The sequence below is a fragment of the Camarhynchus parvulus genome, chromosome 2 (genome assembly GCF_901933205.1).
Source record: "Camarhynchus parvulus chromosome 2, STF_HiC, whole genome shotgun sequence".
NCBI lineage: Eukaryota > Metazoa > Chordata > Aves > Passeriformes > Thraupidae > Camarhynchus > Camarhynchus parvulus.
Genome location: NC_044572.1, coordinates 67,761,967 through 67,786,005, shown reverse-complemented (window position 1 = coordinate 67,786,005; position 24,039 = coordinate 67,761,967). Strand labels below are relative to the sequence as shown.

General features: G+C 37.9%; 1 protein-coding gene across 3 annotated transcripts; it reads left to right on the top strand.

Moving 5' to 3' along the window:
* Positions 1-174: 174 nt before the first annotated feature.
* PRPF4B (pre-mRNA processing factor 4B) lies at positions 175-22,769 on the top strand. Of its 3 annotated transcripts, none has more exons than XR_004061689.1 (16): positions 175-281; positions 4,020-5,213; positions 8,091-8,264; positions 8,535-8,690; positions 9,417-9,498; positions 11,024-11,234; positions 13,604-13,677; positions 15,053-15,143; positions 15,520-15,667; positions 16,894-17,031; positions 18,215-18,368; positions 19,280-19,394; positions 19,873-20,024; positions 20,482-20,568; positions 21,244-22,007; positions 22,516-22,769. XR_004061689.1 is itself a non-coding variant. In XM_030971026.1 (16 exons), exons 1-15 carry the CDS (start codon positions 244-246, stop codon positions 21,445-21,447), a joined length of 3,018 nt encoding a protein of 1,005 aa, XP_030826886.1. In that variant the 5' UTR covers positions 175-243; the 3' UTR covers positions 21,448-21,469; positions 21,873-22,769. The 3 variants fall into 3 exon arrangements, 2 of the variants coding, with proteins under 2 accessions (XP_030826886.1, XP_030826885.1); XM_030971026.1 differs by having other exon boundaries at positions 21,244-21,469; positions 21,873-22,769; XM_030971025.1 differs by having other exon boundaries at positions 21,244-22,769.
* Positions 22,770-24,039: the final 1,270 nt, after the last annotated feature.

Below are 24,039 nucleotides of genomic sequence, written 5' to 3'. Positions count from 1 at the left end.
CCTCACGGCGAAGAGCTCCTTCCCAATACCTCACCCAACCCCGCCGATTCCCAGCCAATTCCCAGTCGGACCCCTTCCCAATCCCTTCCCGCCGCCACCGCCCTCAGGGGCCGGACGGGGAGGGGGGCGGAGCCTCCGCCGCGCTCCCGGCCCCGCGCGCGGGGTTCACTTCCGGCCCCGCGACTCCCCCCGCCCCCTCCCAGCGGCGGCGGCGGCGGCAGCGAAGGAGTTCGGAAGTTCAAAATGGCCGCCGCGGCCGAGCCCGAGCAGCGACCGCCCGAGTAAGGACCGGCTGGAGGGGGGGAGGCTGCTCGCCCTGGAGCTTTGGGGAGGAGGAGAAGGGAGGTGGAGGGAGAAGCGCGGGCGAGGGGACTGGGGAGGCGGGACGCACACACGGGACGGGGACGACCAGAAGCGGCCCGGGTGGAAGTGGTGAGGGAGGAGGAGGAAGGGGCTATGGAGAGGAGAACGGGGGAAGGCGGCCGCGCCGGGGGAGAGGGGTTGCTGTAGGCGCCGCTGGCCCGCGGCGAGGCGGCCCGGCGGGGCCTGGGGCGCTGGATCCGCCCGTGGATTCGGGAGGGCCGCGCGGGGGAGGGGGGAAGGGAAGCGGCGGCGGGCGCGTGTCCCCGGTAGTCCCGCGTGCGCCTTCCCGCCCTGGGGTGCTCCCGCCGCGGCGAACCGGGATTGCCGCCTGCCAACCGGGCTTGCCGCCGGTGCGGGGGACGTGGGACGGAGGGATGCGCATCTGCCGCGTGGCTGCGAGGCCGCTGCTGCCCGCCCGGGCGCGCAGGGCTCGGGCATCCCTGAGGCCGATCCGGGCCGGCGCTCCCCGGGATCCCCCATGCCACTCAAACGTACGCACACCCCCCACACCCTCTCCGAGCCGGGCCGGGGGGCTCCGGGCCAGCGGGGCTGCCCTGGGACCGCCGAGCCGCTGCCCGCCCTGCGGCGAACCCTCTTCCCTTCCTCCTTCCCCCGGGCCCCGGCCGCTCTCGCGGTCTGGAAAGTGCCCGTGCTGGTGGAAGCAGAAAGTGATTTGTTGCCGCCAGCCCCTCCTTCCAGCCCTCGAAATGACTGGCAAGTGCCGGCTCCCGTTGGGAAGCGAAGATCGAGCAGCCGCCTCCCTGCCGGAACGGGGCTCCCGGGCGTGCGTTTTCCAGGCGCCCCGGTTTGTGCCGCGGGGTTTGGGTTTGTCCACACTCTCCTGAGTGAGCACAGTCTTGTGGAAATTCTGCTGGGAGTTAACGATCTAATGCTTGCTCTATTGCTCGTCTTTACTACATTAATATTTTAGCCATGTAAACTCCTTTCTGTGTCTTTTTCTCCTTAAAAGTTTTGATTTGAGGCTTGATTTTATTATTTATCCTGGGAGTAGAAAATGGGTGAGGAAAAGCAGTGGGAGTACATGTGAGCCGTGTAAAACACATGCTTATGGAGAATAGCGTTTAGTATTGTAGAGGGAAAGTTAAGTGATAAGGTAGAAGCTGATGATAGGACCCCTGTATGAAGGAAGAGATGGGTGAAATCGCTGCACATCCTTATGAACTTCCTGTTATTCTTCTCCTTGAATTCAAAAATAGGAAAAAGTAGGGCTATAACAAGTTCATGTCACAGTTCCTCTCTATTTAAAGCCATTAGCACCTAAACATGTAGACATGCCTCGTCACCTTCTGAAATATTCTTAAAAGGCTTTTTCATCCATGTCATTATATTTCTGGAGCATTTAATGGAAGTAAAAGTTTATCCACAGTTTAATGAAATTACTTGAAATAAATGTATTCCCCTGTACATGAAGAAAACTAGAACTGTTTTTTGCACATTAATCAACCTGATGTTATTGTTGAGTACAAAGACAGCTGGCAGTTGTATCGGCAGCCTGTAGTGGCCTGACATGCTGCTGTGGTGATGTGTCTTGTCTGGCACCTTAGCTACCAGCTGGCTTTTCCAGAATGTAGGATGAGGTTATTACATAACTCCAAAATAATAGCAAAATCACTTCCTTAAAGATTTTGGTGTCACTTTCTGCTGTTAAGAGAAGGAAGACTTACCTGGAGCAGTTTGAATAGATGTGATTTGTATTGTATTTAATATTTTTATAATGTCTTGAAGTCCCTTTACTGTGCTAACGGGGGACTTACACAGGATCCTGGATCCAACTGAAAGAAATTTTGAAGGGCACATAGTTCCCTTAAAATGTTCCCTTGTCACATTTCCCCACTTATGTGACAGATAGTCTTGCTCAGGATGGCAAATCCAAGTTGAAGAAGTTTTGCATTTAACACTTCTTTTTTTGACTTTTTATAATGCTAAGTGCAAGATAAAATAAGCTCTTTTTTAAGCCAGTTTTTCCTCTTTTGTTCTGATATTCTTTTATCATAATGGTGTGGAGTGTCAGGAGGTAGCAGTTAAGAAAAACACCTTTCTGTGTGCCTTGAATAAGCAGAAGTAGTAATAAAAACATAAAAGACAAGCAGCATTCTGAGTTAAGTCTGAAAATTTTATATTCTTAACTCAAACAGTTCCTTTTGGACTTTCATCATTTCATAGCACTAAAGTTTTAACAAATAATTTTAGCCAATAATTTTAGTGTACTTTGCAGAAAAGTCAGCTAGTTGTTGACTAGTACAGGAATTTGCCTTACTCAGGCAGGAGAGAGTAAATGTGCACTGCTTAAGATCCTGTCCTTAATTAGGAAGACACTAATCAAATTCATAGTGAGGTGCTGTCCTTTAGGTCTGGCTTAGAAGATCTCTGATACATTTATTGGATCAGATGATTGATCATATTCTTCAGATCAGCCAGAGAATTTCAGTTCAGAAGATAGAGTTCAGAAGATAATTTCCACATTTCTGTGTACATTCACCCCCTGCTCCTGACTGTCATGTTTGGAGAATTTCTTTTCACCTAATGAGGCTTAGTATACAGCAAAGAGCTATGTTTAAGTTATTAAAGTGGCAACTAGTAAATTTCAAAGCTGTCGTTTAGATGGGGTGAGTTTGTAGAAAGGTGAGCTCTGGCACCTGTAATATTTCAAAAGGCAAATGTCTGTATTAACAGACAGTAACTTCATTGATGTTCTTGAGATCTGGAGGTATTTGCTAAACATTGTAAAAACCCCTATTGCTAAGCCAGTTTCAGTGGCTATGGAGGATAATACAGCGGCATGTGTAACATCAGGACTGAATTTTATATTTTTTAAAGTTACTATTTGGAGAAATTGTAGTTAATTGAAAATACTCTTCTTAGAAGAAACACTGTATATCATTATTTTAATTACCTGCTGTAGACTTACTTTCAGCTGTTTTGGTCAATGGTATTTTACAAGTGTCAAGATTACCACATTTTTTTGAGCTACTAATCTGCTGCATACTATCAAAAAGCTGCTCTGAAATTAGACTTCCTTAATTTGTCCCATTCCTCAGCAGTGTTTCCTGTATTGCATAAATAATATAAATCTGTAAGAACATTTCTTGAATTTCTAACAGGTGTTAGAAAAGAAAAAAGTTGCAGCTAAGAGAGTCAGCTCTGGATGAGATTTTGCAGGAAGGTTTTGTAAGGTGGTCAATTTATTTTGAAATAAATTTTGATCTTTAGAGCACAACTGTTTTCTGCCACTTGAAAATACTTGTAAAAGGCATAGCTTGGGTTAGGCATTGGAGTGGAGCAGAAAGTGACATAGATGATGATGTACTGACAAATATTCAGCACTGTTGTATGCTGTTAACAGATAGGTCAGAATTGAATGTAAAGGCATAAGCAGTGATTCCATCCACGCTTTTAGTTTTGTCTGTGCATTTGCTGTCTGTTCCTTCCATCCTATTTCCTTCTGTAGCCATAGCAGTCTGCTCCTGAGGAAGTGTATCTGCTGTTATAACTTACTTAAATTAGTGGTACATTTTTAATTCTCCCGAAGGTAGGTGAATAAATGCCAGTTAGTTTCTATCATAAAAGGCTGTCTATTTAACATGAGATAAAGGGCTACAGTGAGTTTATAGTACTGATCTCTTTGTTTTTTGCAGGGTTGAGGATGCTGAGGCATCCGAGAAAAGTGTGAATGAAGAAAATGGGGAAGTGTCAGAGGCAGACCAACCTCAGAACAAGCACAGCAGACACAAAAAAAAGAAACACAAACACCGAAGTAAACACAAGAAACACAAACATTCTTCAGAAGATGACAAGGACAAAAAACATAAACACAGACACAAACATAAGAAACATAAATGGAAAGAGGTGGCTGATGCCTCTGACAAAGAAGATGGACCAGCTAAAAGAACTAAAATTGATTTTTTGGCTCCTCTGGAAGACTTAGAGAAACAAAGAGCATTGCTGAAAGCTGAACTTGAAAATGAATTAATGGAAGGAAAAGTCCAGTCTGGGATGGGATTAATATTACAAGGTTATGAGTCAGGATCTGAAGAAGAGGGGGAGATTAATGAAAAAGCACGAAATGGAACAAGACCTACAGCGAAGGCAAATACTAAGGGGAAATTAGAACCTGTGGACAATAAAACTAGTTCCAAGAAATCAAGTAAGAGCGAATCAAAAGAAAGGACTAGGCACAGATCTGACAAAAAGAAATCCAAGGCAGGAGTTGATGGAGTCAAAGAGAAGACTACTAGAAGCAAGTCAAAAGAAAGGAGGAAATCCAAAAGTCCTCATAAGAGAAGTAAGTCTCAAGATCAGACAAGGAAATCTAGGTCCCCAGTACTTAAGAGGAGATCTCAGGAGAAAAACAGAAAGTCTAAGTCTCCTCCAGAGGATAGAAATAAGGCTGATGATAAAAGTAAATCAAGAGACCGCAGAAAGTCTCCAGTTGTGAATGAAAGCAAAAGCAGAGATCGTGGTAGAAAATCTAAATCTCCAGCAGAACTAAGAAGCAAATCCAAAGATAGAAGATCACGGTCCAAAGATAGAAAACCTAGGAGATCAGAGACTGACAAAGAAAAAAAGTCAATTAAATCTCCTTCTAAAGATGCTTCTTCAGGGAAAGAAAACAGGTCCCCTAGACGACCTGGCCGCAGCCCAAAGGGGAGAAGCTTATCTCCCAAGCAGCGTGAAAAGTCAAGAAGAAGCAGATCCCCTCTCTTTAACGACCGTAGATCTAAACAGAGCAGATCCCCCTCTCGAACCCGCTCTCCGGTTAGAAGAGTGAGGAGTAGATCTGCAGAAAGAAAAAGGAGAGAATCAGAAAGGAGGCGTCTTTCTTCTCCCAGGTAACTTAAAGGTGTCATGAGCCACCACAAAAATGTGTTAGGGGATGAGCTATCTTCTAGTTTGGAGTTTATCTCCTCATTTTGTTCAGAAAATAGGTATTAAAAAAGGTAATCAGATAGTACATTGTATCATGAGCTTCCTTTGTATGTATTCACATTTTTTTAACGACTGTTCTTCCCAGCTGTCAGAGGTGCAAATTCATCTTGTGGTTGTTAAAGTACTGAGTTATTTGCTGCTCACACCCATACTGGGAACAAGTTTTGTAACTGTATTCTCCTTTTTATCGCTGGTTGGATTCAGAATTTGGCTACTATTTTGATTCTTTGTCAGTAGTTCTGTTGCTTTCTGAAACTGCTGTGGAGTGAGAATCCTCTTCAGTGTTACATATTAGTGTTGGCTAAAAGTGGGTAATTAACCCCTCTTTCCCCTCAAAAAAAGCCTTTATGATAGAGTCAGTATGTATGAATGTAAGCCAAATTTTATATCAAGATGTCCTTCTCAGAGTTTTTTTTCCTTCAAAATACTGTGGATTTTCATTTGCTAGTGGAATGGTAATGTTGCTTTGTTATTGGACTGCCATATGTAATTATCATATTTTGCATACACTTGCAGGAGAAGGATGGATAACTCTTTATTGTATTGGTGTAGTCTTGGCATTTTTAAAAAAAGATTTAGCCTATGAAAGCAGTTACCTTGAAATTTGTATGCTAGTAATGCCTGGGTGGCAAGTTTCTGAGAAGAGAACAATATGAGTGTACACATTTTTGGAAGTTAATTCATTGGCTGTAAGAAGTTTAAGGGTTAGAAAAGTTCAGCAGTGGACAATAAATAATTTAAAACTTTGTATCAGGGGGTTTAGTTTCACCCAGGCTGAGAACTAAGAAATATGAATTTTAAAATGAATTGGAACCACAAAGCTTAGTGGATAGGCACCTAAAAATGGGAAAGTTTCAGCCTGAATCACTGGAGGTTACTCTGGTTTCAGGTATGGGGTATCGTTGGGTGCTTTGGAGAGTGGCCCCAGTGATGCTGACCCGATTAAGCAAGTATTGTAAATGCTGTCAGTTTATCAGGAATGTGTCGGCCCAACCACTGAGTTTTTCTGGCATAGTAGTTGACTTTTCCTCTGCAACGTTTTGCATCTTTCAGTTTTCATTTTTCTTGACAGCTTGCATTGCAGCCAGCTTGAATTGGTTGTCTAGACACTTATTTCAAGTGATGCATGTGTCTAGAATTTTGCTGTCAAAGTCATACTTCTGTAACTGCGTGGTGAGCAGCATGTGAGTGGGGGACTACTAAAATATTTTCTGCTGGAGGTGTTTGCAGATCAGCAGGAATAATCTTTCCTTGTAAGACATCTGAATTAATTCTACCTGTGTTCGGGTTTTCACCACTTGTAATTCCTCAAACTGCCAGAGAATTTCAGGAGCTGTAATGACCAGTTTAAAAAAAAAATCCCAGTAATTTCATTTTCAAGTTTGTTTCCAGTGTTCTAATCTTGTAAGACACTTCTCAGGTCTTTGACTGAAGTTACTCATTATGTGAAGTTACTATGAATTTTTAATGATCCTCCACTTTTTATCTCATCCTTGTGATCTCTGAACTAATTTATTTTTTGTAACAGATATTGTGATTAGGTTTTGGCAGTACAACGGCTCTGTTAGTCAGGAAGCCTGGAACTCTTCATCCTGTGCCTTTTTATGTAATATTGTTCACAAGAACATAATATAAATTAATTGGGCTAGAGGTATTGGCCTGCTCCAGCATTTGAGTACAGTAATTCCTTGTAGAAGCTGCCAGTACTCTGCATATGCATAAATTTTCCTTTTGCCTCACTGTTTACTATTTTGCAGCAGTTCTGTATGTCCGATCATTGTCTCTAGTTAAGGTAATTGAAACTGATGTAGCAGTCTCAAATCAAATGAAAAAAGTCGCAGAATTAGTGGGATTAGCCTTTCAGACCTAAGATATTTTGTTCATTGATGAGAAATAACACCTGTTATTCCAACTTGTTCCAACTTAATTAAAAAAATCAAAAATAAGGAGCAGGAAAAAAATAGGGTAGCAACATTTCCTTTGAAATAGAGTGAAACTATTTTCCTATTTCTAATGCAGTCTCATAAGAGTAGTTGTTAAATTTATAATTTATATTTTTTCCAGTTTTTGACTGACCTCTTGCTGTCATGCAGTTAAGCTTTTTAATCCCATCTAAGATTTTTTTTCTTGAATAATTGTGAGAATAATCTGTTTAGGCAAGAATAAAGAAATTTTGAAGAGTGTATATAGTATCAGACTTGAATTATTTTTTAATTTGAGAAGAGGTAGTTTAGATTTTAGTTAAGAATTCTAGTTTTCATCTACTGTTTTAGAATGTGTGAAATGTTGAAGCCATGCAGTTATAGTGCCCAAATTAAAACAGACATTGTTGTCAGTCCTGTGAAATAGCATGATCCTAAGCCTAAATTTCAATAGCATGGTGGGAAGTGGGTGGAACAATTCTCAAGAATAAGATTTTGGGGTTTATGTATTGTTTCAATACTGTGTCTGGTAAACATGAAAACAGGCCACTATTTATGTAACACCTAAACAGAAACTTTGTTTTAAAACCTCTCTTAGCTTCGTGGTAGTAATTAATCAGCTGTTTCTAGACTTGTCCTGAACTAGAGCTTTGCATGGGCACACACTTGCCAGGGTGGGGAGAGACACACAGGAAGGGCAGCCAGCTCTGCTGGCTACTTATCCATCCCTCCCTCAGAAGCCCATCCGGTGGTCCCTCACCTGCAGTAAAATTTTTGAAGTGAGTTTTAGAGGGAATAATTTATTTTGTTTTCAGCTTGCTCCTGATTTTTACTACCACTCTCTTCCTCTGTTTTAAGAACACGGACCAGGGATGACATTTTGTCTAGGCGTGAAAGATCCAAGGATGTCAGCCCACCCAGCAGATGGTCCCCATCCAGGAGAAGATCTCGGTCCCCCATTAGGAGGAGATCTCGAACACCCCTTCGACGTAGCCGATCTCCCAGGAGGCGGAGTAGATCTCCTCGGAGGAGGTAAGGACACTCTATGTTGTTAAGTGTATTTTGTAAGATATTACAGGAAGAATAAGGATTGTGCTATCATATGTGTAAAAAAAACATGCTTTTTTTTTTTTTGTCCATATTAATATGTGCTGGCACAGTTAAATTCATTTTGTCCTCCATTAATTAAATTGTTTCATTACTTGGAATCATTTCATATCTTACTTTTCTGAAAAGATTTTCTCTCTTTTCTTAAAAACAACCCCCAACCCAAAATCCAAATCTCTTGTTTTTATCAAACAGGGATAGAGGCCGGAGAAGTAGATCTCGCCTTCGAAGGAGGTCCAGGTCACGTGGTGGCCATAGACGTCGGAGTAGAAGCAAAGTTAAAGAAGACAAATTTAAAGGTAGTCTTTCTGAGGGCATGAAAGCTGAACAGGAGTCTTCATCAGATGAAAAGTAAGACTATGTTTCTAACTTACACTGATTATTTATAATCTGTAGTTCCATTGATACCAAGAGTGAACTAACATTTATCTTGATGGTGTAGTTTTGAGTTGTCACCTAAAACCATAATCATGTCTTTGTACTTGTGGTCGTGTTCAATGAGTGTTGAGAGAATCTGAAAAACTTCGGAATATGTGAAAGATACCTGTTGGCTAGTGGGCAGACCTGTAGGGGAGGATCTATCATTAGGTTTTTTAATTCAACCTCATCAGGATCTTGTGAAAACTTTTGGTCTGCTTACTAAAGCCTCCCACTTAAGGAAAAGCTTTAATAGCTGAAAGGATTAACTGCTGTCTGCATATTGTGTTTATTTTTCCTAAGCATCTGCCTATTCAATTGTGCAAGAGTATGCATTCTTAATGAAATTATTAAGGAAAAATGATGCTGCAGTGAAAAGGAACAAGGATTTTTTTGTTTGTTGTCTTTTAGAAGAGGGCTGTTAATTATTTGCAATTAAAAATAGAATGCAGAAAGTCTCAATGAGATACCAAGAGATAAATTTTCTTTGTAAGGAAATGTAAATATATGCAGTGGGATACACTGCATTGCTTTCTGAGTCGCTTGAACAGCTATTGTTTAATATATTCTGTGCTTTATATGCCAAGCAACTGCACTTGGTAAAATTCAGTAGATAATTATATGTTTATGAAGTTATATTAAAAAATCATGTTTTTGTAGTCTTGAAGACTTTGATTTGGAAGAAGAGGATGAAGAAGCAGAGATAAGACAAAGGAGATTACAGCGACAAGCAATTGTTCAGGTACATGGTTACAGGAACGAATTCTGTGTTTTTAGTGTAAAATGTCAGGGTAATGGAAGGCTCTTTGCCTATTGCTGCATTGCAATAGTAATTCCTATTGCTGTATTTTTCCAGTTAGTACATTGTAAATGTTAGTCTCTCTTAAACTCTGCACTTCTATTGTCACAGCATTGCTTTTAAAACTGAAGTGACTCTTCTGTGAGTCATTTTTTGCTACAGTTAAACATTCTCTGATGGTCTTAAGACATGTTAAAAATGTTCTTCAGTTACCTTTATCTGTAGGTTTTCTCCGTAGCTGTATCACTGATACAATAACTTCAGTGCAACAGTAAGTTCTATATCAATTAACCTAACTGGTCAGTTTGTTTCAAGTAGAAGTTATCCTTGTCAATTTCCAAAATAATGTAAAGCCACTGTCATGGGTTCCTCCTTAAAAGTGCATGTGAATTGCATGAACTTCTTACTCCAGTAACAAGGTGACAGTAATCACAAGTGTGTAATGTGTGATCAAAACCCCTGAAAGAAGCTGTGGCCAGAGGGAGTGTCACTGTACAATATGAGTCAGCTATCTCTTTTCAGAGGTGGGATATGGCACACAACTGGAACATAGCAAGCAAAATGCTGTAGTGTATTTATGTAGTATCAGGTACAAAATTACTGGCTTTGATGTAGTGCTTATTTTAAATAGCGCTAAAAATACTGTTCATGGTTTTATGCAAAGCCCATTGTAAAATCCTTCAGAACTATGACTGAGCCAAACCATATGAATTCTTTTTAAAGACTGGTTACACCTGATGTTGGTGCAGGCTGGAAGCAAACTGCAGAGCTGAATTCCCTGAATGGAAAAACCTCTGCTTGTATTATTGAATAGTTCAACCTAGACAGCTGAATGGTAGCAGCATTTCTTCATCTTGATTTTTACCTTTTGGGATAGGAAGTGAGATCTATATAATTTCTCAGTACCTAAGGGTGACAAAAATTGTAAAGATGATGTTTGAAGTTTCTTAATGCTTCTGGAATTTTTCAACACAAATTAATAAATAGGATTTATAGTTCCCATAAAAAAAACCTGAATCTAAAAGCTACTTTTCTCTACCATAACACTAATAAAACTGGGAAATATTCTAGAATGTAGGATATAAAATAAGTAATTTTTCCTCAAAGACTGTATTTCAGTGTTTGTGTGCCAGGATGGTTTAGTAATACATTTGTTGCTGCTGACTTTTTGTTATGCATAACCTAATAGTTAATATTTAGTTAATAATCTGGTTTTACAGAAATGTAAAGACCTAAAGAACACACATTTCAGTCTTATGGTCTGGACTGTGGTGTATTGTGACAAATTGAATTTTCAGAAGTTATATCCCATTCTGAAAATAATCTGTTGTCTTTATAGACGTAGGTGATTATGAAAGGAAAGATTAATGTTTCAGCTGAAAGCCCAAACCATTGAAAGGGTGGATATGAAAATGTTTAAATTGTGATTAATTGTAACAGTGAGATTAAAAACTAAATTTCTTTTTAGAAATACAAAGGCCAGACAGAAGACAGTAACATATCTGTACCATCTGAACCAAGCAGCCCTCAGAGTAGTACACGTAGTCGCTCAAATTCGCCTGATGACATCCTAGAAAGAGTTGCTGCTGATGTTAAGGAGTATGAACGGGAAAATGTGGACACATTTGAGGCATCAGTGAAAGCCAAGCACAACCTCATGACAGTTGAACAGAACAATGGTAAGATTCTGCAATCTCTCTAGTGCAATTTATGAAAGCTCAAACACTTGGCTTTGTTTACTTACATACTTCCAGACTAGGAAGTAGATTTTTTTGATGGAATTTGTGAACGTTTTCACAAATACTATGGTGCTTAAAACATAGCATTAAAATAAAGCTTCCTCATTAGGAAGGATAATAAGAGTGGAACATGTTCTCTATATTCCTGGTAACTCTTAACACAATTTGTGCTTTACATTTGGAAGAGCAAACAAGGATGTCTGTCTATATGGTTAAGAATTACCTTTCCAGATTTTTCTTTTCCCTCAGGCAAGTTGTTTTCTTAGAAGCTTAGTATAGTCCTAGACTTTATTTTTGAGGGTTGGGAATTATGGTCGTTTTATACCTTTTTTTGGTCAAAGCCACTGTGAGACAGAAGAATATAAGTGGGTCTGTAATAATTTAGAATGATTAAAGCTTTTGAGGGTCATTGCTAGTAAGTCCATTTTAGCAGCATAGCTAATTGCTGAAATGGGTGTTTTCTTTCTCTTTGCCCCATCATGTACTCTGTTGTACAGTCATGTTGAAATTAAATAATTTTTGATATAAAACCTGCCTTTTGCCAGCTGCAGCAGAAGGAGCACGGTAGCTCTCCCAGCACACCCTTGTAATAGTCTTTTGAAAGTGGATTACTGTACATCTTCCAAGTAGTGAGAGGTGTGTGCAGTTGCTGTGTGGTTGTATTTGAGCTACTTCAAGCTGCTCTTGTTTCTCTCTATAGTTTAATTGCAATAGCAATGTTTAACGAGGGCTGTGGAACCTGCCCAGCCCCTCTGAGGAGAATTGCAGTTAGCTTGTATTTCATGTCGTGTGCCACACCTATCTTTGGGGGCTAAATACGCTGTCTCTAGTGGATGCTTCTCTTCAGAGTAATAAAGCTGCATCTCTCTGAGACTGCTGTACTGCTCTGTAGTTTATCCTGGCATTCCCTTGAGCCATATGTTTTCAGATTGTTCTCCTGCAATATTGGTGAAAATAAATGTTTTAGCACTTTCTTTGCATATGACAAGTTAGGCTTATTATGTCTAACAGACAGTGTGTTTTTCCTATTTTGTCAAAGCATGTACTGCTCTCCAATTTTATCTATTAAAGCATATGAAAATTTAAGTCTTAACTACCTACATTTTCCACACGTAAAAAAGATTTTTAAAGTTACGTTCACATTGGGGTGGTAGGATTCTGGGTTGGAGGTGGCTGTTACAACAGCAGAAACCAGTGGGTTACCTTCCTCTGTAAGAGTAAATTTTTATTTCTATCCTGACCACTTATAGGGTCAGAGTAGTAAGTTGCTAAGAAACTAGTCAATAACTCATTGTAGCCCAGTACAGGTAACTGGAACTAAGGAAAACTTGGAGGAATTTTCTAGGAGAGTCTGTAGCTCAAAACAGTGGTATAAACTGCTTCCCCACAAGTGTCAGGTGACAGTTCTATACCTTGAAACAGTGGTATCAGCATGCTGGATGATTTTTTATGCTGTCAGATTTCAGTCTGGTTATTTGGTATGGAAGGGGCTTGTGCATCATGAGACCTGAAGGCTCTGAGCTGAAGTAATTGTTTATTTTTCTTCACTGCATAGTGAAGGGAGGGTCTCCAATTTACCATGTTCATGGAGGGCTGCCATAATGTGTGCATGAATGAAATAGTTTGAAGTTTGCTTGCTTTTACTAATGTGTACTTAATTTATATTTCTTTGCTTTTATCTTATCAACCAAGTAAAATGTCTTTGGGATTTAAAGATGATTAAAAGGTGAGGAAGGGATTATTTTGCCCATAACAAAACTGTTTCTCTTTAACACAATAGTAAACATTGTGTTTGAAAAAAGCTGCACACTGGGACCTTTTTAGCAGGGTTGGAGAAAACATTTTCCAAAGAAAGAATTTCTGGGCTTTACAACTTTGGCTTTTGGTAAAATATCTCATGATTAGCAGAAAAGCTTGAACTTGTGTATTGAAAATATGACTGTATTTTTTTATATAGACACATAGTAATTTTATATTTCTTTCTATACATATATATATAGAGAGAGTTATTATTTGTAGGGAACATGTAAGTATGTAGTATTTTCTTTCTGCTATGCTTATGTGAAAGCTATTGCACATAGTTTTTTAAAGAGATATAAATTTTTGAGTTGTTTGAAGAACTTAACTAGTCTTGAGTTTATATTCTAGAATGTGAAATGGTATTTGCTAGAAACATTAGTAGAACTACCTGTTTGCCAATGTACTGATCTTAGACTATGTTGTAAAGATACCAGGTGCCAAATTACACTGGCTACAAAGTTATCATTTGTCATCTTCTTCATGTTGAGTAATCTGAATTTCATTTTAAGGTTCATCTCAGAAGAAGCTGCTAGCTCCCGATATGTTCACAGAATCAGATGATATGTTTGCTGCATACTTTGATGTAGGTAATTCTTGGAGATGAAATGTATGGGCTTTTTTCTGCTTGATTTTTGCTAGAGGCACTGTCACTTGAGGGTTGTGAGAACTTTGATTTGTAAAAGCATGTGCTGCTAAGTGACTTCTGTGTTCTTAATCTTTTGGTCAGCCAAGGCAGGCAAAGTGATTCTTAATTAGTATTTCAGTGAAATAAAACCTGCTGAAATTAGTGGCAATTTTACAGAGTTAGCAACTGGGGGATTTACCTGCTGTTTGAATACAATGGCACATGGTAAAAACATGAATCTATTTATAAGTTCAGCTTTTTATTATTGTTACCATGTTGCATGTTCTAAATATGAGCTTTTTCCAGAGATTCATGTATGGTTAATTAAAAAATGTGTAAAATACTGTAATTGGCTAATGATGCTATGCTGGAGTAATCTGGTGGTTTGGAGATTTTTTGGCATGAAGAGATACATTTCCTGGTTTTACTTTAACACTTTTTCATTAGCTTTTCTCTAAATATCCTGCAGTGGCCCTCAGATATTGCAGTCCAGTGACTACTTTCAAGACTTTATGTGCCATTCTCTCTTAATCCTCTGCATTGTTGCTGATGCACAGCACTGAGAAATAACTAAAGAAGTTTCTTCTTAATTTAAACCAAAATTAACTGGAGAGTTTTTATGGCAGATATAACACAGGCTGTGGTTTTACTCTAATAACACTGGTATCCCTCTGACCTGGAAAAGGATGAATACTTGAAGGGTAGTGTGTGTGTGAGGGTGCATTTTTAAAAGTTCAGAAGTTACAAGTGGGGGTTTATATAGCTTATAAGTGAGCAGCTCCCCATTCCAGAAACTGTTGTTCAATTAAGATAAACTTTACTACTCATAGTTTTGAATTTCTGATTAAAATATTGCCCAATCTGTTAAGAGCTGTCAACAGCAGTTGTAGAAGTGTTATGGTAGTATGTATTACAGTATGAAACAAGTGGCATGTAATGAACAGAAATTCAAGGCTTAAACAGTTGTGTTTTCCTTGAAAACTGTTGAACTTTTCTACTATAAACTTAGTGTAAGTAACTAGTCTTACTTAGATGGTCCAAAATGTGCATTCTAACGTGACTTACATAAATTCCTTGTGAGTATTAATTGAAAATTTGCCCATTTATGGTTAATAATAATAATTCTGTTGGTTGATCTCATCCTCTTTCCTTGCATCAGTCTTTAGATACTGGTATGTAAATAACATTAAGTTGTTTCTCTCTCCTGCAAGATAAGTGTGTTTATATTATGGAGAGAACAGTTTTTCAGTAGGGAAAAAGGGCTTTGGGAGGTAAACATCAAAGAAAAATACAGAGCACACAAGCAAAGCTGTTACTTTTCTTTTTGTTTCAGAGTGCTCGTTTAAGGGCTGCTGGGTTTGGAAAAGACTTCAAAGAAAACCCCAATCTCAGGGATAACTGGACAGATGCAGAAGGCTATTACCGTAAGTTGTGTTTGTCTGTGTCTGCAAGGACAGGTAGAGTGAGGGTGCTCAGTGAATGTCCTCATGTATAAAAGTATTGAAATGTTGTTCTCATGTAGATGTATCCCAGATCCCTCTCTGAGCGTGTAATGTAAAGGATGAAACAAGCATGCAGGTCTTAGCCTCAGTTTTGAAAGGACTCCAGACTTAGAGAATCACTTTTTGTTCCCCATAATTTCCACAAAGCTAGGTGATACAACACATTGTGCGCCATGAAATTAAAGGATCTTGCTATTTGCCCTCATATTTTGTAATGATAGAGAATGGTTTATTTTTCTTAAAAAGTTCCATTATATTAATCCTTCATAACTTGGACTTGCTTGGTTTTATCCCTCAGGTGTTAATATAGGTGAAGTTCTAGATAAACGTTACAATGTCTATGGTTACACTGGTCAGGGAGTCTTCAGCAATGTGGTGCGAGCCAGGGACATGGCCAGAGCAAACCAAGAAGTCGCAGTGAAAATCATCAGGAACAATGAACTTATGTAAGTAATGGGGTTTTTTGATAGTAATAAAGCATGTGGAACAGTTGGAAGTTTTTCCACGGTGTGATTTGAATCTCCCTGTTTCAAGTGAAGTAACATCGCAGCTGTGATTCCTGCCTTTTCTGCTAATATGAGCCAGACAATGTAGTGCTCCAGGACTATGTATCCACACTTCTTTACAGCTATCACAGGAAGAAGGATATTTGCATTTTTGTCAGGCACTTTCTCATTTGCAAAACTGAAGGAACAGTAATAGCAAGAAACAAGGTTACAGCTAATTATGAGCCCTATGTTTATTGAGATGGGAGTTGTGAAGTGTAAAAATTTTATTTTGATGGACCAAATCTATTTGGTAGGCTGTGGGTTGGATCCCAGTCAATCATCTGCAACTTAAAAAAGATCTCCATACATGTAATTATTTTTGTATATTTTCTAAACATTTGCATGTATATAAGATACATAAAAAGAGATGGTATTCGCACTGTTGAAATACAAAAAAAAAGAGGTCTTTCAGAATGAGTGAATATTAACAAGTAAGATCTCTTAAACTGTCATTTGAGGACTTGACTTGTCTACGGTACTTGTTTTCACCATCTGCTGCAGTATTTATACAGTAATTTCTTGTGTCCTCTTCTGTTAATGACAACTGAAATGAAAATCTTTTCCATGTATTTTACCTTGGAAGTTTTAGAAGTTGTCTTACTGTGTGTATAACTGGATGTGGTTTAGTTACATGAATAAGTATCCAGAAAAGTTTTAAAGGCAAAAGGCAGGGTGATAAGCTGTTTTAGTTTGGTGAGTTGTATAGGTAATAAGCTTGGATGTGTAATTGAATCCATAGTCAGTTCAGTTTAAGTCTTTTAATACTGTTGTATGTGTTGAAGCAGTTTTTTAAACAAGTAAACTTCTCAAGTGAGTTATGTTTGAAATTTGTCACGTTACAGGACAAAATCCAGTTTTAGCCTTAGCTGCAACTGAGAATGGGGAAAGAATAATTAGGTTGCAAAGGTGCAGTGAACATCCAGGAATTAAATAAACTTACCTAGTGTGTAGTCACTGACAGCAAACCATTGTTGTGATTTTGGTTTTTCAGCTGTGGTACATTAAGTATTGACAAGACACTTCTCATTCCTGGATAATTATAGCCACACAAGTGAATGTTTAGATTTAAAAAGATACTAGAATCTAACTGATTTTGTTTTAGAGTCACATTTCTCTGTTTTCAGGCAAAAAACTGGCCTAAAAGAACTGGAATTTTTAAAGAAGCTCAATGATGCTGATCCTGATGACAAGTTTCATTGTCTACGGTTGTTCAGGCATTTCTACCACAAACAACATCTCTGTCTGGTATTTGAGCCACTCAGGTAAGATGACACATGTTTGGGGTTCTCTGTAAAAGGTAAAGTACTACTGTATGTTCTTTACCTGTCTGGTTTTGGCTGTTGTTTTGATACCTTGTTCTAGTGCCAGGATTTAAGAATGCAAGGAACTTTGAAACAAAAAAAAAAATTGTCTGTGGGCACAAATTCACAGACTACTGGACTATTTCTGATTTATTTTTAGCACTGTTGTGAATTTTCTGCCTGGAAAATATTTGAAACAAGATAATGTATTAAAGATGGTTCATCTCTCTAGTACTGCTCTTAACGATTTTTTGTGTATGTCAGTATTTTTATTAGTTTTCATAATTCTTTATTTTAAGGGTTTGTGTTAAGATGCATTCCCAGAGAGATTGAAGAAATGTTGTATATTCTGTAGAGATTACACATACAGTAACAGCCTTAGGGAGAAAATTGTTACAGTGATTCTTGCATGCTCACTTTCTGTTCAAGTAATTAAGCTCTTGTTGATTGTAGATACTGTTTTATGGTAGATCAGATATATTAATTGCCTTAGTCCCCATTCCTACTTAGAGACATCAGTTGTTCAAATCCTAAGTTTTCTGTGTATGTCATATTTTAAGTTTTGCCATATTTGGGGTGAAAATAAGTTATATACTGCAACAATGCAAATTTTGTGAGATTACTGTCATATTTCATTAATGAGCTGTAAAACAAATTATTCTCTTGTGCTACACTATCTTGATAGCACACTTCTACCTTATTTATGTCCAGTTATGTTTTTGTCCTGGAATGATGGTCTTTTTATCTGCTGCTTAGGTCACCAAAAAAATCTCCTCAGCTTTTATCTTTTGTGTGCTTCCTTTTTCATTTATTTCTGGAGAAAATTAGTACAAAGGGTTTATGGTTGTTAAGAAAATTCTGGTTTTGTGCAAATAAGTCCTCTCATATCAATATTGATTAAAGATATACTCTGAACTAAGTAAGTCCAGTGTAGTAAGTCATTACACAGCATGAGACAGATCTGATTGACCAGCCTTTTTATTTCAGTTCTGTAGCTCATAGAGTGGAATGTTGAATGCTACATTTCTCAAAAAATATGTAAAGCTAACTGGTTTGTTCAAGTTTGTTGTAGAATTTAGGCGGCCACTATCAGTTTTTCTGTTAAGCTCTTTGAATTCTTTCTTTCCCCCTTTTCCCTTAACAGTATGAATTTACGAGAGGTGTTGAAGAAGTATGGGAAAGATGTTGGACTGCACATTAAAGCTGTGCGTTCCTACAGCCAGCAATTGTTCCTAGCTTTAAAACTTCTTAAAAGATGCAATATCCTACATGCAGATATTAAACCAGATAATATTTTGGTAAGTAACAAATAATTAAAACTCTTTTTTTGCATGGTCTGTAGTGTAGTGTAAAATGAAGTATTTGAAATTAATATCATTCTGTTAATTTAGGTGAAGTCAAATTTACCGAAAATGTTAAGGGTTCACACTTTGATATAAAATGATATTGTGGTATAAATAGTAAGAAAGGAATACAACACAGCATCTAAATAAAATCTTTTTCAAACAAGCATTCATCTCCTTCTATCTTTGTAGAAAGCAGACTTTCCAAAGCAGGACATTGTCTTACAGGAGAATTATTTCAAATTTTCCCATCAATAGTTGAGAGATGTTCTTGTTTTCTGCAAAATGGAAGCAGTTGGCTTGAGTCTGAATGGAGATTTTGTTTTTGTGAGTGAGGTGATGGGGAAAGGTCTTTAATGCCTCTTTTCTGGTAGGGCATGAGAGCTACATCAGAGGAATCCAGTGGTTTCCTTTGGTTTTTTTTTGGACATCATCCCTGTGACAAACTCAGATTTTTAATTTATCTAAAATGTTTTCTTATTACTATCTCAGCAGTAAAATCTACTATGTAAGCATGAGATGTGAATAATACGCTGTTTTATAAGTGGTACAATGGATACTGGAGTTGCAAGTCTAAATCTGTAATATCCGGAATGAAATCTGGGTCCACGAAGGATGTTTTGTACATTCTTGAAAAGTACATGAAACTGACTTTTTTTTGTATTTTGTAGGGTCTGAAGACATTAACTCTCACTTTCATTTTGAGCAAGTTTTATGATTTTCTTAGAATATAGAGAGGAAGGACCTTCCAATTTAAAGGCTGAATGTTTTTCCTGTCTCTGACTTCAATGTGTTGTCACTTTTACAGTTCTGTTATCAATTCTGTCCACAAATAGCGCTGATGGATATTTATGTTTAACTTGCAGGTGAATGAGTCTAAAACGATACTAAAGCTTTGTGATTTTGGCTCAGCTTCACATGTCGCAGATAACGACATCACACCCTATCTAGTTAGTAGATTTTATCGAGCTCCAGAAATCAGTAAGTACATTTTGGATTAGCTACATCTATCACTTGCCAGCAAGTGCCAGTATTAGCAGATGAAAATTTGACTTGAATTTAGTCTTGGCAAAACATGACTCTGAGAATACAATGGCTGTCAAAAATTCAGACTTCGAAGGCACGTTCATTTGACTCTTCATGTATGTTGGTGATCAGCTCAGTGAGAAGTCATTCTGATGGGTTATAGTTATGTTTCAATGTAGAGGTATTGTTCTGACTTCTTGGATTTTGGTAATTTAAAGCTGATCAGTTTAGGTGTTAGGTAAAAGCCTCGCTTTCTAAAATAGGGGTACTTCAAAAGCTGAAAGGTTTATGTCCTTCTTTTATGGTAGCTTTTTATTCCCAAGAAGAGCAGCACCAATATAGTTTACAAATCAGAATTTTTTAATCTATCTGCTTTTGTGATATTACATCAAAGTCTGCCTTTATGTAATTAACTAGAATTGCTCTGTTTCAGTTATAGGGAAAATCTATGACTATGGTATAGATATGTGGTCTGTAGGCTGCACATTATATGAGCTTTATACAGGAAAAATACTGTTTCCTGGCAAAACCAATAATCATATGTTGAAACTTGCCATGGATCTCAAAGGAAAGATGCCAAACAAGGTAAGAAAAATAAGTACTTAATATATGAAACTGCTGTAATGTACAGTACAACATACAGTCTTTGTTCTCCTGGAATTCTGTTTCTTATCATACATATATTTTCTTAACAGTAAATACTAGACTTTGCTCTGAGTGTGTAATTTATACTGATTTAAAATCTTATGAAGTGAAAGTATACAGCTTCTTTTTCATAGACTAAGTATAAAGTGAAAGCAGAAACCTTCTCTGCACTGACCTGAAAAAATGCGTAAGTCAATGAAAGATACTGTGTCCTTTTTCAAAGGGTTTGAACTGTATCTTTGTATTCAATCTCATCACCTCTTCCTGTCCTTTGGTATTTTTTTTAATTAGTATTAAATTACTTATGTTGGCAAATTAATAGACATTGATGTTAATTGTGAAATGTGTAAGACACAGAGAACTTGCCTGAAACTCTTGCCTCTTCCTCATTTTCCAGATGATTCGAAAAGGTGTGTTCAAAGATCAGCATTTTGATCAAAATCTCAACTTTATGTATATAGAAGTAGATAAAGTGACGGAAAGGGTAAGTCTAAGTCCTCCATGTGTTGACTAACCCATCACTTTTTCTAAGCTTTCCTACTACATGGTCTTTCAAATGTACCTTGGCTTCCTAATTAAAACCAAGATTTTATAAGCTATTAGAAAGTCCTTTTGCTGCAGTATGGACAGATTACATAGTTATAAAATGGCCAAAGAGATTTATTTTTTTCCCTAGTATGTAGGAACAAAATTAAGAAAACTAAATTTAATCTGGTAGATACACAGGGTATCTCCATATAACCTGTCCTTAAATTACTAATAAAAGAAATTCTGCCTTTATTTTGTAGAAGGACGTTTAGTATGATATGGTTATATTTTATGAGGTCACTATTAATTTTGGTATCATTTTTACATATTATATTTAAGAATCAGAAAATAGTGGTCAGATATGGGAACTTTCCATGTGGACTTCCATGTTCTGAGTTATGGGATGTTAGGTACATGTGTGAACCTGTTTTGTGGCATCCCCCTCCACAGTGTTTTTTCCACTCTTTTCTCTGCACATGACGATTTTGTGAGGCCATATGGGGGCAGGGTGTTGCTGCTCAGGTACAAGACAAGCCTGCTGAAAAGCTGCTGCTGAAGCTCTGTAGAAGGGATGGATAAGGGGTTTGTGCATTACTTCTGTTCTACAAGGCTACCATTTCTATGTTTATAGGAGAAGGTTACTGTTATGAGCACCATTAATCCAACCAAGGACCTATTAGCAGACTTGATTGGGTGCCAACGACTCCCTGAAGACCAGCGTAAAAAAGTGCACCAGCTTAAGGACTTGTTGGACCAGATTCTAATGCTAGACCCAGCTAAACGGATTAGCATCAACCAGGCTCTGCAGCACGCCTTCATCCAGGAGAAAATTTAAACCAGATGAAGAAGTTCAAAGGGTTTGATTAATTAAGATACAAAGACTGAAGAAATTTCACAGCAGTTATTAATGTATATAAACATAAATATTTCCCCTGCAAAGTTGAGGAAGAAATGATACATATGAATTAACATCAAGGCCGATATTTCTTTTAGAAATGTTAGAGTAATTCTGTTTTGTGTCTTATGTGAAAATTTTCACTGTAGAACTGTTTTAATTGCCAAGACTGCACAAAAGTACAATGCTAATGTATATGGTTGCAGTTCGTATATATTATAAAAAGAAAAAAGCATCTGTTATAAAAAAAAAAGAAAAAGAGAGCAGTAATACTGGGTGGTTGATTTGTTTTTAGCAGACTTGGCTTCATTTTTGTCTTTACAAAATGGCCAGCATAAATGCTGTTTATATTCACATTTTCCTAGGTGTGTGTGTGCAGGCCACAGCAGCATGCCCTTGGTGTAGTCAGTGCCGAAGGGGGTCTGTTCCTTCTTGAGCCTGCCCGCAGGGATGGTCTCCTCTTTTAAAGCAGGTTGTGTACAGCTTTCAGTACACTGAAGGTAAGCTAACCCATCAACATCACCGGTGTTTAAGCTGTTATTTTACTGGAACAACTGACAAATGAGAGACAATAGCATTGTGGCAGAATTCCCTGCATGTTTGAGAAATGATCTTGTTTTATTTTCTGGCATTGCAACCGTGGCATAGTTACAACTTCTGTTCTGTTCATCACATTTAAAACTGGGAGAGAGCGCACTTGATGGATAGAGCGCCTTCAGTGTACTGTTTCTTATTACTTTAGTTTTTTTAATCAACTTGCTATAGACTTTGTATACATTTTGTTAAATACAGTTCACTATGACATAGAACCAATACTTACAGAAGAGTTTTCATTTAGTAATTACATATGTTGGGATCTCATTTGAAAGACCTTATATCTAAAGGATAGATAGACAACATAATTTTTAACTATTTGTATGTCATTTTGAAAGTGTACTGCTTTATGCTAAAAGTGTTTCATTTGTTCATTGTTTTCATTATTTGTGATCATGTTGTCTTTCAATACAGGCATAAACCTTCCACTCTTGAACAAAGCAGCTGCTTTTTAAAAGCGGTAATTGCTTCTTTACCTTTTATTTCTTTTGTAAATGAAGCTTTTCTTTAAGAAATGTGACTTTAAAGTGTTGTCTCTTGCATAAAACAGTTGACACTTACTTATTGTAAAGTGAAGATTGTTCTGCTGCATGTAAAGTGGACCATGCAGATTTCTGTATGTTTTCAGTATGCATCATTAGATAATAAAGTCTTTTGTGAACAAGGCATTTGTAGCCATTTTTAAAAGAATCTGTCTTCAGTGATGGTAAATCAGGTAATTTGTAAGACCCGCCCCTGCATTTCCTATTAATCATTTAATTAAAGGGATTATTAAATGTTATGATCTTTGGGAGAGCTATAGGCTATATTAATTGGATATATAATTATCACTGCTTAAAAACAAAGCAAAAAACCCTACAGATACTGTCTGTCTGCTTTCATTGTAATGAAATTATTCCTGTAGGACATGGGATTAAATTCAGGCTTTAACTAATGTTTGTGCTGTTTTTCTCACTTTTCCTTTTTGATGGTGCTGAAAGAGAAAAAAGGAAAGCGAGTCACAGGCCACTCAACGCCTACTCCATGGGTCTGATTTGCTGAGACACCAACTTCACCTTCCTAACAAGGTTATTTCTGACAGCATGTGTAGATAAACATTTAGCAACAAGTTAAAAGAGCTTGAGACAATTGAGTTGGTTATACAGGGTGAGGAAAACAGAAACAACCTTTTCAGGTCCATCCTGCTGTTTTAATGTTCTCTTTGACGATGTTTAAAAGTTCATCTTTTCATTTTTTTATTAATATGTTCTGACAGGCTGTGAAAACCCCACTGGTTTCACATAATTTATAATACTTTATAATACTTTGAACTAAGAAGGATTTTTGTATCCATCTAGGTACATAATGGCAACAGTCATGCACTCTTAGTGCACTCAAGAATGAGGAAAAATGCCACAAAGCAGGTCATTCTGCTGGTGGGGAATACCCCACCAAGGAGGTGTAATGAACTAACTACGAAAACAAGCAGGAGATGGGTGATTTTGTATACCTATTTGGAACCTTCAACCTGTCTCTTCTCAATTTATATTGTAAAATCCCTAATAGAAACCAATCTCTCCCTATTTCTACATATTGAGGTATCTTTTTCATACAGGAAATGAAAGAAGTTATCTTTCATGTTTAGTGAAACACTAGTTGCTTGCTGGTTAAATACAGCAAGTGTAACTTGCACTTTTACAACATAGGCAGCACTTCTGAGGGCGCTTTTACACAGATGTAGTAATAGCTTATTCTTTCTGTTGCTTTGTACTTTATTAAAATAGGAATATGAAACAATGAAATGAGTTGGTGATACAGAAACAAAGCAGTAGAAAAGATGCCCCTTAATGCCTACAGAATTGTTTTAAGCTGCTCTGGAGAAGCATAAAGTTGCTCGTTTACTTGTTCTTTGTGTTGTAGGTGCAGCTCAAAAGAAGATGAAGGCTACCAGAAGACATG